General features: G+C 46.6%; 1 protein-coding gene across 4 annotated transcripts in view; it reads left to right on the top strand.

Annotated features, from left to right (window-relative positions):
- ARHGAP22 (Rho GTPase activating protein 22) overlaps positions 1 to 16,623 on the top strand; it is a 167,774-nt gene that overhangs the window by 67,278 nt on the left and 83,873 nt on the right. For all 4 annotated transcript variants that reach the window (XM_044239999.1, XM_044240000.1, XM_044240002.1 and 1 more), the window contains one exon: positions 13,578 to 13,665. In XM_044239999.1, coding sequence (XP_044095934.1) covers positions 13,578 to 13,665 — 88 coding nt within the window. The remainder of the gene's footprint in view (positions 1 to 13,577; positions 13,666 to 16,623) is intronic.

Below are 16,623 nucleotides of genomic sequence, written 5' to 3'. Positions count from 1 at the left end.
CCAAATTCTTTTGCACCATGTGGCCTGATTGTTGATGCAGATGTAATGAGCTTCTCTCAGGGTCTGCTCATTTAAGTCATTAGCCTCCAGGACTTAAGTGTCTCCCACTTATCATCAATCCTTTGGCTTTCAGTTGAACCCGGTTAATTTTCAGTAATAGCTACAAGACTGATAGGTAAATCGCTAGTTTTGTCTATTACTAGGCAGAAAAACAAATCAAACACCATTGAGGCAGCATCAAAAATATATTTTTTCATTGTTTAGACCAGAATAACTTAGTTTGAATTATACTTGGGGCATTCTAGCTTCTTAATACATTAGTAGACTGCTGAGAAAAATGGGGCAGATTGGGAGGGTCTGTGTAGGACTGCTGCCTTGCCGGGGGTCCCTGAGGATGAAGGGAGCATTTCCACAATGACCAGCAGCTTTTCTTTTCTTTCTCTTTTATTTTTTATTTAAATTCAATTAGCCAACATATAGTACATCATTCATTTCAGACGTAGCGTTCAGTAACTCGTCAGTTGCATATAACACCCAGTACTCATCACACAATGTGCCCTTCTTAATGCTCATACAAATGAAGCCATAATTGTTATTCTCTGATTGACTTATTCTGCTCAGCATAAAACCCTCCAGTTCCATCCACATCAATGCAAATGGTAAGATTTCATTTTTTCTGATGGCTGAGTAGTATTCCATTGTATATATATATATACCACATCTAATTTTCCATTCATCCATCAATGGACATCTGGGCTCTTTCCATAGTTTGGCTCTTGTGGACATTGCTGCTATAAACATTGGGGTTCAGGTGCCTCTTCAGATCACTACATCTGTATCATAGTAGTGCAATTGATGGGTCATAGGTTAGTTTTATTTTTAGCTTCTTAAGGAACCTCCATGCTGTTTTCCAGAGTGGCTGCACCAGCTTTCATTCCTACCAACAATGTAAGAGGGTTCCCCTTTCTCTGCATCCTCACCAACATCTGTTGTTTCCTGAGTTGTTAATTTTAGGTATTCTGATGGGCATGAGGTGGTATTTCACTGTGGTTTTGATTTGTATTTCCCTGATGTCAACTGATGTGGCACATTTTTTCATGTGTCTATTGTCCATTTGGATCTCTTCTTTGGAGAAATGTCTGTTCATGTCTTCTGCCCATTTCTGGACTGGAATTTTTTTGGGTTTTGGGTGTTGAGTTTGATAAGTTCTTTAGAGATCTTAGATCTTAGCCCTTTATCAGATTAGACATTTGCAAATATCTTCTCCTGTTCCGTAGGTTGCCTTTTGGTTTTGTTGACTGTTTCCTTTGCTATATAAAAGATTTTTATCTTGGGGCTGCCTGGGTTGCTCAGTGGGTTAAGCCTCTGCCTTCAGCTCAGGTCATGATCTCAGGGTCCTGGGATCGAATCCTGCATTGGGCTCTCTGCTAGGCAGGGAGCCTGCTTCCTCCTCTCTCTCTCTCTCTCTCTCTCTCTCTCTGCTTCCCTCTCTGCCTACTTGTGATCTCTCTCTGTCAAATAGATAAAATCTTTAAAAAAAAAAAAGATTTTTATCCTGATGAAGCCCTAATAGCTCGATTTTTGCTCTTGTTTCTCTTGCCACTGGAGACATGTCTAGAGAGATGTTGTTGTGGCTGAGACCACAGAGGATGCTGCCTGTGTTCTCCTCTAGGATTTTGATGGTTTCCTGTCTCACATTTAGGTCTTTCAACACTTTTGAGTTTATCTTTGTATATGGTATAAGAGAATGGTCCAGTTTCATTCTTCTGCAGGTGGCTATCCAATTTTCACAACACCATTTGTTTTTTGTTTTTTGGTTTTTTAAAGATTTTATTTATTTATTTGACAGACAGAGATTACAAATAGGCAGAGAGGCAGGCAGAGAGAGAGAGAGGAGGAAGCAGGCTCCCTGCTGAGCGGAGAGCCCGATGCGGGGCTCGATCCCAGGACCCTGGGATCATGACCTGAGCTGAAGGCAGAGGCTTTAACCCACTGAGCCACCCAGGCGCCCCCACAACACCATTTGTTAAAGAAACTCTGCTTTTTCCATTGGACATTCTTTCCTGCTTTGTCAAAGATTAGTTGACCATAGAGTTGAGGATCCACTTCTGGGTTCTCTATTCTGTTCCATTGATCTGTTTGTCTGTTTTTGTGCCATTATCATACTGTCTTGATGATGACAGCTTTGTAATAGAGCTTAAAGTCCAGAATTGTGATGCCACCAGCTTTGGTTTTCTTTTTCAACATTCCTTTGCCTATTCAGTGTCTTTTCTGTTTCCATATAAATTTTAGGATTATTTGTTCCAGCTCTGTGAAAAAAGTCAGTGGTATTTTGATAGGAATTACATTGAATGTGTAGATTGCTCTGAGTAGCATAACACTGGGTAACATTAACACTAGTTGTTCTTCCAGTCTATGAGCTTGGAATGTTTTTCCATTTCTTTGTGTCTTTCTCACTTTCTTTCATGAGTGTTCTGTAGTTTTCAGAGTACAGATCCTTTACCTCTTTGGTTAGGTTTAATCCTCAGTATCTCATGGTTTTGGTACAATTGTAAATGGGATCAGTTCCTTAATATTCCTTTCTTCTATCTCATTGTTAGTGTTTAGAAATGCAACTGATTTCTGTGCATTTGAGTTTGTATCCTGCCATGTTGCTGAATTCCTGTATGAGTTCTAGCAATTTTGGGGTGGATTCTTTTGGGCTTTCCGCATAAGTATTATGTCATCTGTGAAAGTGAGAGTTTGACTTCTTCTTTGCCAATTTGAATGCCCTTTATTTGTTTTTGTTGTCTGATTGCTGAGGCTGGGACTTCTAGTACTATTTTGAACAACAGTGGGGAGAGAGGACATCCCTGTCATGCTCCTGACCATAGGGGGAAATCTCTCGGGTTTTCCCCATTGAGAATGACATTCTGAACAGTAGCTTTTGAGAAGATCAGGACGAGGTATGTCTTTCTCAGCAAACATGGCCTGGACCCTTTGGTGGTGGTCACCTCCGCAGGGCTGCCAGATACAAGTCCGTGCACAGGAATCTCTACCATGTTTCTCAGACTAAGCTGCTTCCAAGTGCACAGGACAGTGGCTGCTCGCAGAGACACCATGTCTTCCTGAGCACAGCACTAGCTGCAGGGCCTCGAGAGGCCAAACCGTGTCCAGCCAAAGGAGTGACCCTCCCATTCAAGACGGGCCCCTGGATCCAGCCTCAGCACTCGTCAATAGTGCCTTTTCCCAGCAGAAACAAACTCCTGAGGAAGCGTGCTTTGAAGCGTGGGCCAGGCTGAGCAGGCAGGGTCAGCCTCTGGGACAGCCTCTGGGGATGGAAGGCTGGAAACCTGGCAGGGACAACTGCATGGAAAAGCATGCTTAGGGTTCAATGCCGTAGACCCGGGCTGTAGAGAGGCCCTGTGTCCACACCCCTCCAACCCCCGGGCTTCCAGTTCCGAGGGAACCTGCCAGGCAGGCTCCAAAGAGCTAAGAGCAGGGTGAGCACTGAGGTTGGACAGAAATGAACACCAACATCCACCCAAGTTCTGGGTTGGACAAAACACTGGAAAGAGATGGGTGACCAGTGGAGACCCCCCTCCCTCCCCTTAGGAAGCTCAAAGCTTGTGCACCTGGTGGCTGGTTCCTGTATGAATGCCTTGGCCCTCTACTGTGACAGCAAGTGCCCTGGGCTTCCGACAGATCGGACTTCTCTGTTTCTCCCTTAACCCCTCCACCTGGAAAACCAGGCCTACCATGGGGTCCAGTGAGCCAAGGAGGAAGAGGGGTCATTTTCATGTTCTATCCAGGGGAGGTCCTACACACTGGGCATTTGCCAGGGACTGAGTGGTGGCGGGGGGGGGGGGGCATGACCTCCCCAACACACACACACTCACAGGGATCAACAAACTTGCTGCTTCCTGCCAGTGCTCCAGTCCAAACAAGTCAGGCAGGAAGGGGCTACTACATGGCCATCACAGCTCAAGGCCAGAACCCAGACCTTCTTCCAGGCCCCACCCAGTGCTTCTGAGCACGAGAGGGAGGCAGCTCCCTCACACCTCCTGAGACCACATTACAAGTAAATGGGCCGCACCTCTCCTTGCCTTTCCCTTCCAACATCCAATCAGAGGTGCAAGAGAATAATCTTTAAGACGCCTGGGTGGCTCAGTTGGTTGGACGACTGCCTTCGGCTCAGGGCGTGATCCTGGAGTCCCGGGATCGAGTCCCGCATCGGGCTCCCGGCTCCATGGGGAGTCTGCTTCGCTCTCTGACCTTCTCCTCGCTCGTGCTCTCTCTCACTGTCTCTCTCTCTCAAATAAATAAATAAAATCTTTAAAAAAAAAAAAAGAATTAAGCAGCTTTACTTTCATAAAAATACACTTTTTAAATAGTACCATGCTTCTAAACCTTTTTGTCTGTGTGACCAAGTGAGCAGTTTGGCATAAAATTACCTAAATTTAATTTCTCAAAATAACTTCTAATTGGTTACAATAAACAATGCTCATTGGTCCTGAAATCCCAGCACCTAAACACAATAAAAACATTTTTCTTTCACTGTGGACCAGGTGGCAAACTCGTCTATCTCTCGAGACCTCCAAGACTAACCTAGCAGGAAGGAGAGAAAGCTGGAAGTCACTCCTTCCCAGTCCCACTGACCAGAGATTCGTCACCACTAGAAGGTTCTGGAAAGCCCCTGTATAAGCATTCTAGTCCACTGGTCACAAACATTAATTCTCTCGTATCCCTAAAAGACTACTCAACATCCACAGGCACTGTGGGTCTGACCCAGCAAGGCCAGGATGCCGAATCTCGTGAGCACTGGCTTTGCACAGACACTTTCCAATATGGCATCGCATTTCATTCCCAGGAACTTGGTCACGGGCATTAGGATCCCCACAGTAATGACAAGGGCTCTGGGTGGAGCAAGGTGTTAGCTGAGGATCTGGGGCACAGCCTCAACCTCACCACCTGCTACAAGACTTAGGGATCCAGGGAGATGGGGGCATCTAAAAGGATAGCCCCAGAAATGACTCAGTGCAGGTCAGGGATACATGATCTGGGCTGGGCTGTAGACCAGGAACCAGGAGTGGCACAGAACTAACTAACAGTGGGAAAACCAGGACCTCAGGAAGAGGACCCACCACCCCCCACTGCCCTTGACCCCCCCACACACAAAAGACATTCCCCTGGGGGTTGGGATTGCTGTTAGCTATGAGACCAAAGCATTCCTAGGGTTTCTGCCCAGACCCCGTGCTTAGAGCTGCAAGTCTGCCCCAGGCACAAGGCTCACCCTTAGATCCCATCTGGATCCATCTTCATGGGCTTAGGCCTTGGGCCGGGCAGCCCCACAGGTAAGGGAGTCAGGGACTGTGGTCAGCTAGGAAGGTGCAGGGAGCTGGTGCTCAGCCCCCAAGCCCCTTCTTCCCATTGGAGGACGCAGTGCTGTCCCTCAGGGTACACTTACTGACAGGCTCCCCAGGGAGACTGGCTGAAGCAGGGTGTGGGAGCATGTGGAGCCCACCAAGTGCTTCAACACTCTGGAATCTGCTGGTGGAAGCTTCAGGAGCAAGTCCTTAGCAAAGACATCAGCTAAGCAAGTGACTCATCTCTAACCCCTAGGGAGGGAAAGTGCCCCAGCCAAGAAGCAATCTGTCTCCAACTTTAGGTTGCCTTTCTTAATATCTGCATTTTGGACAGTAATAGCCATGGTTATAGGCTTGTGTGATAAGGAAAGGGAGGATGTTCCCTGCTTGGCACTGAACTACTTTCTGATCTCTGTTGTTTAAAATTTGGAGTGGTTCAGTTCCTGGTTGAGTGTCAGAGGCTAAGGCTTTTTAAGATTGATCTGAGGCTACAATCAGAATTATAGGAGATAAGGAACCTTGAGTGATTGCTTTTTGAAATGTGTCTACCATTTTTCCAAGACGCTGCCGGTGGAAAATCTTATCACATCCTTGCTAAGGAGCATTTCAGAAGTTGGTTCTTCAGACAGTCTCTCTCTAGACAGGGTGAAAAATGAAGACTTTCCAGAGGGCCAGCCTTTGATCAGGCTGGAGAGAGAGCTCAATTAGCGTATGAAGTTCTCAAGACTACCACAAACCCTAAAACTCAGGCCAGTGGGAGGAGTGCAGGCATCCCAGACCCTGCAGGAGGTCCCCACAGGGCTGTCATCACAAACTGTGAAGGAGGAACTCGCTGGCACCATCCTGGGACTCCTGAATCTACATCAGACCTTATTTTGGGGGCATAAGCAATGGTTATTATCGCGGGAAGGGTTGTTCCCAGAAAAAAACAGTTAATAGCTAAAATAGTCTTTACAATAATAATCATGACAATTATGCCAGTTCATTCAGCCTTAAGTGCTTACAAAGCACTAGCTCAGGCAGCAAACGACAGAGGTTAATACCCTCATTTTTACAGGTAAGAAACCCAGGGCTCAGCCCAGGAGTGGCACAAGTCCCACCAAAGTGATGATGTCACAATAATTATAAACCCCTCAAATTATTTTTAAGTGTTTATATATATTCTAACTCCTGAAAAATGGTCATAAGCAGACTCTACTCCTTGGCTATGAAATAATTCACAAATCACAACAGTACTTACTTTGGACAGGCTCTGAACCCAGAGCAGTCCAGACATTAGCTAGTGAAATCTTTAAAATACAGCCCATCACAGAGGAGGAAACTGAGGCTCGCCTGTCTGTGCCAGAGCCCTAGTCATTAAGCTCTCGCTAAGATGCCTCTACCATGCTGCCATCCTGGCTGTCTGCCCCAGCCCACCCCACTCCAGGCCCTCTGTTCACTCTGTCCCATTTGGTTCCCTGAGAACCCCATTGAACAGAGAGGGAAACTGAGGCTGGGTGAGGCAAACTTGTTCACGGGCTTCCTGTTGATTAGTAGTGGGATCGAGACTGAAACCAGATCTCTCCGCAGCACACACCTGTGCGGTGTCCTTGACCGTCCCACCCCTTCCCAAACTGAAAATGTCATCATTGCTTGCCTTTTTACTATGTGGGTGAGGGTGAGACAACTAAATGGAGAGAGACAGACAGAAATCTTGGTCACGGTTGCTACTGTTTCCCTTACTGGTCCCCGGACCAAGTTCAGGCTGCCAGACCACCAGGTCCCCTGGGAGCTGTTGCCCTGACGCTCATTTTTCCCAGAGAGCTGCAGCAGCCTGGGGGGCAGGGAGGGGTTAGGGAGGATGGGGAGTTTGGACAGAGGCTGGTGCACTCCCGTCAGAGGGCTTGGAAAGTAGCCGCCACCAGATTTGAGTCCCACGGAAGTTGAGACACCTGCTGCTCTAATGTTTGCAGAAAGGACGAGGAAGGGAAGATCACTGTCCTTTTCCTGAGAATGACAGGTGGACATTCCTGCTGAGGTCATGCTGAGCATCCTGGCCCGACCCTTGACTTGTTAAATGGAGAAACCTTCTGTTGGGGAGTGCCAGTGGGAAGATGGCAATAAACCATGGGGTGTGGGCAGTGCCCTGTGAATGATCTGCCTTTTTTTAATTATTATTAAATTTCTTTATTTTGATGCCGATGCTTCTGGGCAAACCATAAAGAAACCTCACCACTCCATCCCAAAGTGCAAGCTGTCAGGGCCCTCTCTGTATGTTCAGTACCTTGTGAGCTCTGGAGAGAGGCAAGTAACAGCAGTTGGGAAGGAAACCTAATACAGTTGTTTTCTAGTTCTCTCTCTCTCTTTTTTTTTTTTTTTTTTTTTTTTTTTTTTGCTTAACAATTCCACTTAGAAGCCTTTTGTATTTACCTCATTCTGGCATTCTGGCTGTACCCAAAATAATTGAACCATTCCCTCATTGATAAGTTTAAGTTGTTTTCCACTTTTTCTGTTAGGAAAATAATGCTACCATGGACATCATACATGTATCCTTACGCATTTATCTTTCCTTGGAACCGATCCTCAAAATTCAACACTAGGTTGAAGGGGTGTTCTTATTTTAACATTATTTTAGAAATTGCAATATTGCTTTCAAAAAGGCTTTATCAAATCAGTATCCCATCAAAAGTGTATGAGAATGCCCAGGGATGTGGAGGATCTTTTCATAAGCTAATCCACCACCCTATCTTCTATGGTAAAATACCAGTTCAACTCTTTGCCTATTTTTAAATTGGGTTATTTCCTCATTATGCTTTATATATTCTGGGCACAAGTCCTTTATCAGACGCGTGATTTTCAAATACTTTCTCTTTCCCATATTTTCTCATTTTCATTTCGTTTCTTTCATAATTCATATTTTCATTCTCTTAGTAACTTCTAAGGAACCAGGTTTTTATTGAAACAAGTCATGTTACCAACGAGTTGTTTTGTGAATTGTGCTTCTGATGTTATATCTAAGAACCCTTTGCCTAATCCAAAGTCATAAAGGTCATCTACCCGAAGTTTCAGTCTTAGATTTTACATGTAGGCCGGTGATTCATTTGAACATATGTGACATGATGTGAGCCGTGGATCAAAGTTCATTATTTTTGCACATGAATATGGATTTGTTCCACCACTGTTTCCTGAAGACAGTATCCTTTCTTCACTGGATTGCCTTTGTGCCTTTGTCAAAAATCAGTTATGTGTACACACACACACACACACAGACGCACACCTCTTATTGTTTCATTAATCTACTTTTCTGTCTTAACACCAATATCACAGTGTTTTGACTACTATAACTTTATAGTAAGTCTTGAAATCTGGCAGTATTAGACCTCCAACTTTGTTGTTTCAAAATTGTCTGGCTTCTATAAGTTCTTTTATATTTCCACATGAATTTTAGAATCAGCTGGTCAATTTCTACAAAATCCCCCTGGGATTTTGACTGGGTCTTGCATTAAATCTAGAAGTCAGTCTGGGGGGAGTTGACAGCTGAACAATCGCCCATGAACACAGTGTATCCATTTGTTTAGAGCCTCTTTCATTTCTCCCAGCAATGATTTACAGATTTCAGTGTATAGATCTTGAACATCTTTTGCCATATTTATCCCTAAGGATTTCCTGTTTTTTTGTGCAATTAAAAAATGGATTTGAGTTTCAATTTCAAGTTGTTTGTTGCTAGTATCTAGAGATATGATTCAGTTTTGTGCATTTCTCCTGTATCCTGCCACCTCACCAAATCATTTATCAGTTCTAGTGGCTTTCTCTATAGGTTTTGACCAGATTTTTTACATAGACAAACTACATTGTCTGTGAAAGCACTTTTACTTCTTCCTTTCCAATCTGGACAACTTCTCTTTTTCTTGCATTATTACAGTAGCCAGGACTCCAGTACAATATTTCAAAGAAGTGGTAGAAATTTAAGCATCATTGTCTTGATCCTGATCTTAGGGGAAGAACTTGTAGTGGGGTATGAGCTTTTAGTTTTTCAAAGATACCCTCATCAGGTTGAGGAAATTGGTTTTTATCCCTAACTTGTTGAGATTTCTAATCAGAAATGGATGTTCAATTTTTTCAAATACTTTTTCTGCATCTTTTGAGATGATCATATCTTTACTCTATTAACATGGTGAATTACATTGATGGGTTTTGGAATGTTAGACCAACTTTGCATACTCAGGACAACCCCAGTTCTCGTTATGTATCTTCCTTTTTCATATATTTTCAATCTGATCTGCTAAAATCTTGCTGAGAAATTTTGCATTTATGTTCTCAAGAGCTATTAATCCGTAGTGTCCTTTTCTTGTAATGCCTTTGGTTGGTTATGTATAAAGATAAGGCTGGCCTCATGAAAAGCATTGGAAAGTGGGCATTCTTTCTCAATTTTCAAGAAAATTTTGGGTAGTACTTGTATTACTTCTTCTTTAAATAGTTGATAGAATTCACTAAGGAAGCTGTCTGAACTTGGAGTTTTCTTTGTGGGAAGATTCCATTTCTGTACAAGATAGGGGCTATTTAGCTATTTCTTCCTGACTAAGCTACAGTAGTTTCTGTCTTTTTGGTCCATTTTATCTAAGCTGTCAAATTACTAGCATAATGTTGTTCTTGATATTAGCTTATCCTTTTAATATCTGAAGACTTTATAGTGATGTCATTTCTCTCATTCCTGATATTAGTAATCTCCTTTTTTTCCTGATTAGTCTGACTAAAGGCTTGTCAATTGTATTGATCTCCTCAAAAAGCCAGCTTTGGGTTCCATTGATTTTCTCTATTATTTTTCTATTTTCCATTTTATTTGTAGCCACTCTGCTCTTTATTTTTTCTTTCTTTTACTTTGCATATTAACTTGCTTTTCTTTATGTACTTTCTTAAGGTGGAGGCCTAAGTGGTCTTTCTTCCTGTCAGATATCAGTATTGAATACTATAACTTATCCCTTAAACACGTCTTTTGCTCCACACCCAGTGTGGAGCCCAACCTGGGGCTTGAACTCACGACCCTGAGATCTAGACCCTTAGATGAAGGGTCAGATGCTTAACAAAATGAGTCACCCAGGCTCCCCCTTCAAGTACTTCTTCAAAGGTATTTTACAAATTTTTGTATGTTGTGTTTTCATTTTTATCCATACAATGTACTGTTTACTTCTTTTATTTCTTTTTTGACCTATGGATTATTTAGAACTATGTTAATGGGATTTCCAAATATATGGGGACTTTCCAGAAATCTTTCTGTTATTGATTTCTAACTTCATTCCCCTGTGATTAGAGGACATGGGTTGTATTTAATTCTTTTCCCTTTATGGACACCTGCTTATGGCCATCATAATAAAGTTTCTTGTGCCTTTGAAAAGAATGTCCATTCTGTTTTGGCAGGTGGCGGCCATTAGGTCAAGTGAGCTGATGGTGTTCTTTCAGACCATCTACATCCTTACCGATATCTTGTCTCTGTGTTCTTTTTTTTAAGATTTTATTTATTTATTTGACAGACAGAGATCACAAGTTGGCAGAGAGGCAGGCAGAGAGAGAGAAAGTAGGAAGCAGACTCTCTGCTGAACAGAGAGCCAGATGCGGGGCTCGATCCCAGGACCCTGGGATCAGGACCTGAGCTGAAGGCAGAGGCTTTAGCCCACTGAGCCACCCAGGCGCCCCTCTGTGTTCTATCAATGTATAAAATCAGCCATGGTGTGGGGGGTTTCTATCACAGAAGTTGACAAACACTACAAATTTGGTGGCCTTATTTTCCTCAGAGAGCCTGTGGCTAAACATTTGCCAGCAATGCACCCCCCTGCCCCCCCAGACCCGGTGCTCTGTGTTTTGACAAGCTCTAAGGTGATTCTGATGCCTGCCCCCGAATGTCTCCACCGGGTGCTTCCTGTGGACCCCTTCCACGTTCTACTACTTTCTGTCACAAGAGGAATGGGAAAGCACACTTCTCCTGCTCCCCTGTCCCTCTCCCTGACCCCACTCCCACCCAGTGCCTGAGCATAGCGCCCGGATCAAAGCCATGCTCTGGATGTGTGTGAGCAGGAGGGAGCTGGGCAGCCCAAAGACAGATCTGAAGTCCCCTTGCTGTGGTGGGAGCCACACTGGGATTCTCCGGGTGAGAGGAGTACGGCGGGTCCCAAAGTCACAGGCTGGCTCCCCACGACAGCTTCTTGCACATAGTCAGCCTGCAACTGCTACCACAGATGAGAGGCGAAGCTCTCCTGCGTCAGACATGACTGGGGCACCCCCGGCTTGCCCTTGCAAGCCATGGGACCAGGAGCTTGCTGACTCCACCTTGCCAACCTCCCTCTGCTCCTCCAGGAAGAGGCCAATAGTAGAGCCTGCCCCAGGGGGCCTCCAGAAAGATGAAATCCAAGCATTTCAACCAAGATCCAGGATTCTAGAACAATTACATAAACAGTGCTATATCTGCTTTTCTATGTAGCTGGAGTAGAAAATAATGTCCATGTCAACAGCGTTATTCCCATTTTATGAATGTCAGATTTCTAGACACAGAGGAAGAAAGCACAAGGCCCAAAATCACACACTTACAGAAACAGTAAACACCAGAGGCCTCCCCCTTAGCCAGCGATGGATCTTGTCCACATCCTGCAAGAGCATGGCTCCCCATCCTGGAGCGGCACTCCTCATTTATTCCCAGTAGCTCCAGATTCCCTAGCAAGAAAGAAAGGATAATTCAGTTACAACAATTACCTGCGTCTCTGGTTTACTGCTGTAATTTCTCTAAAGCAAGTCTGTCCACGCAGTGAAGATGCAGTCCTGCCTTTACGTTGCTTCTGTGAGAAAAGGTCTGTCCGTTGGTCCCTGCAGTGCCAGACCCCAGCGGCCATGGAGAGGCTGGTTAAACCCAGGAACTGCCTGGAAAAGATGGCGTGAGGAGATGAGTGCTCTGTGAGCACAGGCAGGAGCTGGGAGCTGGGGGTGGTGACATGATCAGGCCTCTTTCCTGGGCAAATGCAGAGACAACCATGTTTTGCTATGTCCCAGGCTCTGCTCTAAGGACTTCCCAGGTATTCATTCATTCAATGCCCACAACAGCCCCCCAAAGTATTATGATTATTCCTACTTCATGAATAACAGAATTGTGAGATTGCATAGAGGGCTTAAGCAATTTGTCTAAGGTCACACAGTGATTAAGTTCTGAGCCAGGACTTGAACCTGGACAGTTACGCTATAGGAATGGAGTTTAAAACAGGCTTCTCATGGAGGGAGCCAAAAATGTATAGTCGGAACCATCTGTGGTCTTAAATAAGCAAATTTGAACATGTACAAAATAAAGAAAAGCCTCTGCAGCCATCAGTCCTTCAGAGAGAAAGGGGAGCCCTGCCTGGCCCTGTGGGTTGGCCAAGGGCTGACGTAAAGGTGGTTGTGACAGCACCCCAGCTACACAGAACGCCCTGAACAGGAATCTGGTGTCTCGATGCCCCCGAGAAGTGGCAGTTACTGTGCCATTGTCCCGACGTGGAAGCTGAGGTTCAGAGAAGTTAAGTGGTGTGCCTGAGGTCACATAGCCTGGAAGTGTAGAGCTGAGACTGAAACCTACAGCCCACGATCTTTCCCTGCATCTCTTAGCCTGACTGCCCGATTCCAGCGTCAGAGAGTGGGGTGGGCCCCCCACCCTGTGTCACGTACATACACAGGTACCCCAGGCACAGGGTATGATTGATGCTGGATACCTCCTATGCGGTAGCTGACTCCCACGGGACAAGAAATGAAATCCCACCCACCAGGAGGGGGGCAGAGCTGGACTCTGCTCTGTTGATCTATTGATCCTCCTGTGCCAGCTGGGGGCCAGTTCCCTACAAGAAGCCCGCCTTCCTGTCCCTGACCCTCAACAGCCTAAAACTCAGGCCCCAGGAAGGCTACAGATGGGTCACTGGAACGGGCAGCAAAATGGTGTGGATGATGGGAGCCGTCTTTCCTGCTCCAGATTTGCATTTCTGTGCCTTAACCAGGGAGTAACGTTTCCAGACAGTCCCGGCCCTGCCTGTGGGCAGAGCTCTTACCACCGGGTGTGTAAACCATAGCTCCCACCCCCACTCCCCCAGAGGCCCCAGACGGGCTCCTCCAGGTACCCAGTCTGCCTAGTCAGGGCCTGGAGGGCCACGCCCCGAACCCCGCGGCCCCGCCCTCTCTCTCCAGAAGCCCTTTCCCCACCATCTCATGCCTCCTGTGTTTGTGTCTGTCTCTTCATCTTCATTTTAGGGATTTATTTCTCTACAAGGGACCCGGGTGACCGAACTTCTTCCTGGCCCTGAGGACGCAGGGAAGCACCTCTTTGAGATCAGCCCAGGTAGGCCCGAGTGTCTTTCGGCTCTGTGCGGGGGGCTGGTGGTGGTGACCCCAATGGGGGGCGTCACTGCGCCCCCTGACCCAGAAGGGCAGACCTCCTTCAGGATGTTCCCCTGTAGGAACATCAGCACTGTCTCCAAGGACGACTCAGAAATTTGGGCCGAATCTAGGGACTATGGCAAATTTGGGCGAGTATTAGAAAATCCAGCCAACTAAGTAATTAGCTTTTGGGCGAGAGGACAGTGTGGATTTTTAAGTTCACAAGAAACTTGAGGGAAACCAGTCCATGGGGACTTCTTAGGGCAAAGGTCCAAACAGCATCTGGATCACAGGCAGAGAAGTCCAGGGAAAACCCTCCAGTCCGGGGGCAGAGCGTTCAAGTGAGCTCTTTGGTGCATCTCAAAACAGAGAACAGCGAAGTGGTGGGAGGAAGGGAAATATTTTAACCCAAGGAACTGTGTCGTGTTAGCAGTTACAAAACCATCTTTTTTTTTATTTTTTTATTTTTTAAAAGATTTTATTTATTTATTTGACAGAGAGATGACAAGCAGGCAGAGAGGCAGGCAGAGAGAGAGGAGGAAGCAGGCTCCCTGCTGAGCCGAGAGCCCAATGCGGGGCTCGATCCCAGGACCCTGAGATCATGACCTGAGCCGAAGGCAGCGGCTTAACCCACTGAGCCACCCAGGCGCCCCTACAAAACCATCTTTTAAAAATTCCCACTTTTTTAAAATGTGATTGTTGTGGAACTAAATAGATGTGTCTTGAAGATGAGTCAGTCTGCTTCTAGAAGGGCTGCTTCCACAGGTGCTGTTTTTCTACCTAGGTTTCCCCCAGACGCAGAGTCTGAGACAAGACTCTGAGCCGTTTATTCAGAGGGGATTCCCAAAAAAGTAGGGGGAAGGGAGCAGGGAGGGAGGAAAGCTGTGTGGGGTGTGCTAGTGAGCCGACTGTTGCTGGGAACGGGGGTTCGATTCCAGCAGGGGTGGTGGAAACTATGGGAGCAGGCTACAGAGGGTCCGGCCCATGGAGCCAGGAGGCTGGGGGTCACCCGCCTGCTTCCACCTTCCCACTGTTAATTCCACCAGCTGCTTCCTGGGAGCTAACTTGGCACCTCTGGCCTGCCTGAGGCACAGCTGAGCTCTACAGACAGAGAAGGCTTGAGCCCATCGCAGGGCTGGAGTGAGGAGGCCACCCTCAAGGATGGAAACAGCGAGCCCTGGGGCTCTGGCCAGGGCATGGGTGATGGGCGACTAGTCTTTCCATGCCACCAGTGTGCTGTCCACATGTAGACTTCCTTCTGGGAAGTGGTGGCTGTGAGCCAAGCGTGCCATAGTCTCACAGGGCTCTATGAGCCAACTGGTTTACAGTTTCCAGACAGTCTGAGGGGGTGACCCAACCAGCAGCCTGACCAAGGGCGGGATCGCGCCAGGCTCAAGCCAGCCAGCAGCAGCCCCTGGGGCGCTGCAGTGAGTGCAGCCAATCCTGGGGCAGGGACTTGTTAACTTCTGCTCTGTCCACACTGGGAATTACAGAAGACACAGGCAGAACGTGATGTACAGGAAGCCCTTCCCTGATTTCATGTCCTCTGTGCAAAATATGAGGTCCCAGGGTTTCATTTGGGCTGTCCTACGTGGGTATTTAATCCACTGCAAAACCCTTGGTGCTAATACTGCATATTGGAAGGGGGCAGCAGAGAGGCCCCAAGTGTGGCGTGGATAAGAGAAGCTTGGTTGACTGTGGATCAGAGGCAAAGGCTTCTGCAAAGAAGATAGGGAAGAAATGGAGAGGACAGTGAAGTGGACAGGGCCCGGCCATCTGCAGGAGGGAGAGCAGGCCAGGGAAGGGAGGCTGGAGGGATGGGCCAGGGGCCCTGGGCTTGGCAATCAAGGAGGAGGAAGGCAGGGAAGCTGGAACTGAAAGGTAGAGGTCAGCATACACTCACCATGAATTCAACAAGGCCCTGAGTTAGTGCCCCAAGAACCAGATAGGAGAAACCAGCAGGGTGCAGGCTTTTGATCTGGTTCAGCACTATTTGCAAGGATTTCTTTGCAAATGGCAAGGGGGGGGGTGTGGAGAAGACCCATTTGTTCATACAAGGTGGCATTCACAGGTCCTGAGGATTAAGATGTGGACACCTCTGTGAGACCCATTATTCTGCCTAGCACCGTGTTTGAAACATCCTTCTAAGGGAGAGTCCTTTTATGACTATTATATTTTTAAAATATAATAGAAAGGGGTTAGAAAGGATAAGCAGCTTGCCCAAGGATGCACAGCGAGATGGTAGCAGAGGGTCAGGGTGGTATCTAGGGAAAAAGCCACTCACCAGACCAGACCGCTGGTTCGGGACCTAGCGGGTTTCCCAGCAGGGCGAGGGAGGTCTGAGAATGTAGTTATAGGAAGGAAAGTTCCCCCTAGCCCTCTATCCCAAGCCCAGCAGTGCTGTAAGCACCCCATTCATGCCAGCCCCAAGAGAGCCCAGCACTACCCTCCTGCCTTTGGACATGTAACCCTCCCGAAGGCTTGGGGGCCAGGTAGGGGTGGGGTGGGAATGAAGGCAGCTGTGAAGCCACTCAGGAAAAGCAGGTCAGTGGTGGGCAGAGAGGGGTCTGGTCAGCCTTTGTGGAACACTGAGCAGGAAAGTCTCAGTCATCTCCTTGGGCACATCACTGTTACTGCAAAAGGCCAGGTGGGGCACATGTATTGCCATACCCAATTCCCCAGAGGGGAGCACTTAACGACAACCAGGAAATGTGGCAGATCCCAAGTAGGATAATGCATGAGATCAGCTACATGAATTTTAAGTTACAGTTCTGTTTTTGTTCTTCAACTGTATTTTTAAAAAATCACAAGTTTCATCAGGATAGGATTAAGAGGAAATAGAAGAGGAAAAAAAAATACTGTGTGCGCCCTCTAGTGGAGATACCTGCCAATTACATAACAGACATTACAAGCCCTTCTA

Source organism: Neovison vison, chromosome 2 (genome assembly GCF_020171115.1).
Source record: "Neovison vison isolate M4711 chromosome 2, ASM_NN_V1, whole genome shotgun sequence".
Classification (NCBI taxonomy): domain Eukaryota; kingdom Metazoa; phylum Chordata; class Mammalia; order Carnivora; family Mustelidae; genus Neogale; species Neogale vison.
The sequence above is the reverse complement of the archived record's forward strand: the minus strand, read 5'-3'. Positions and strand labels throughout refer to the sequence as shown.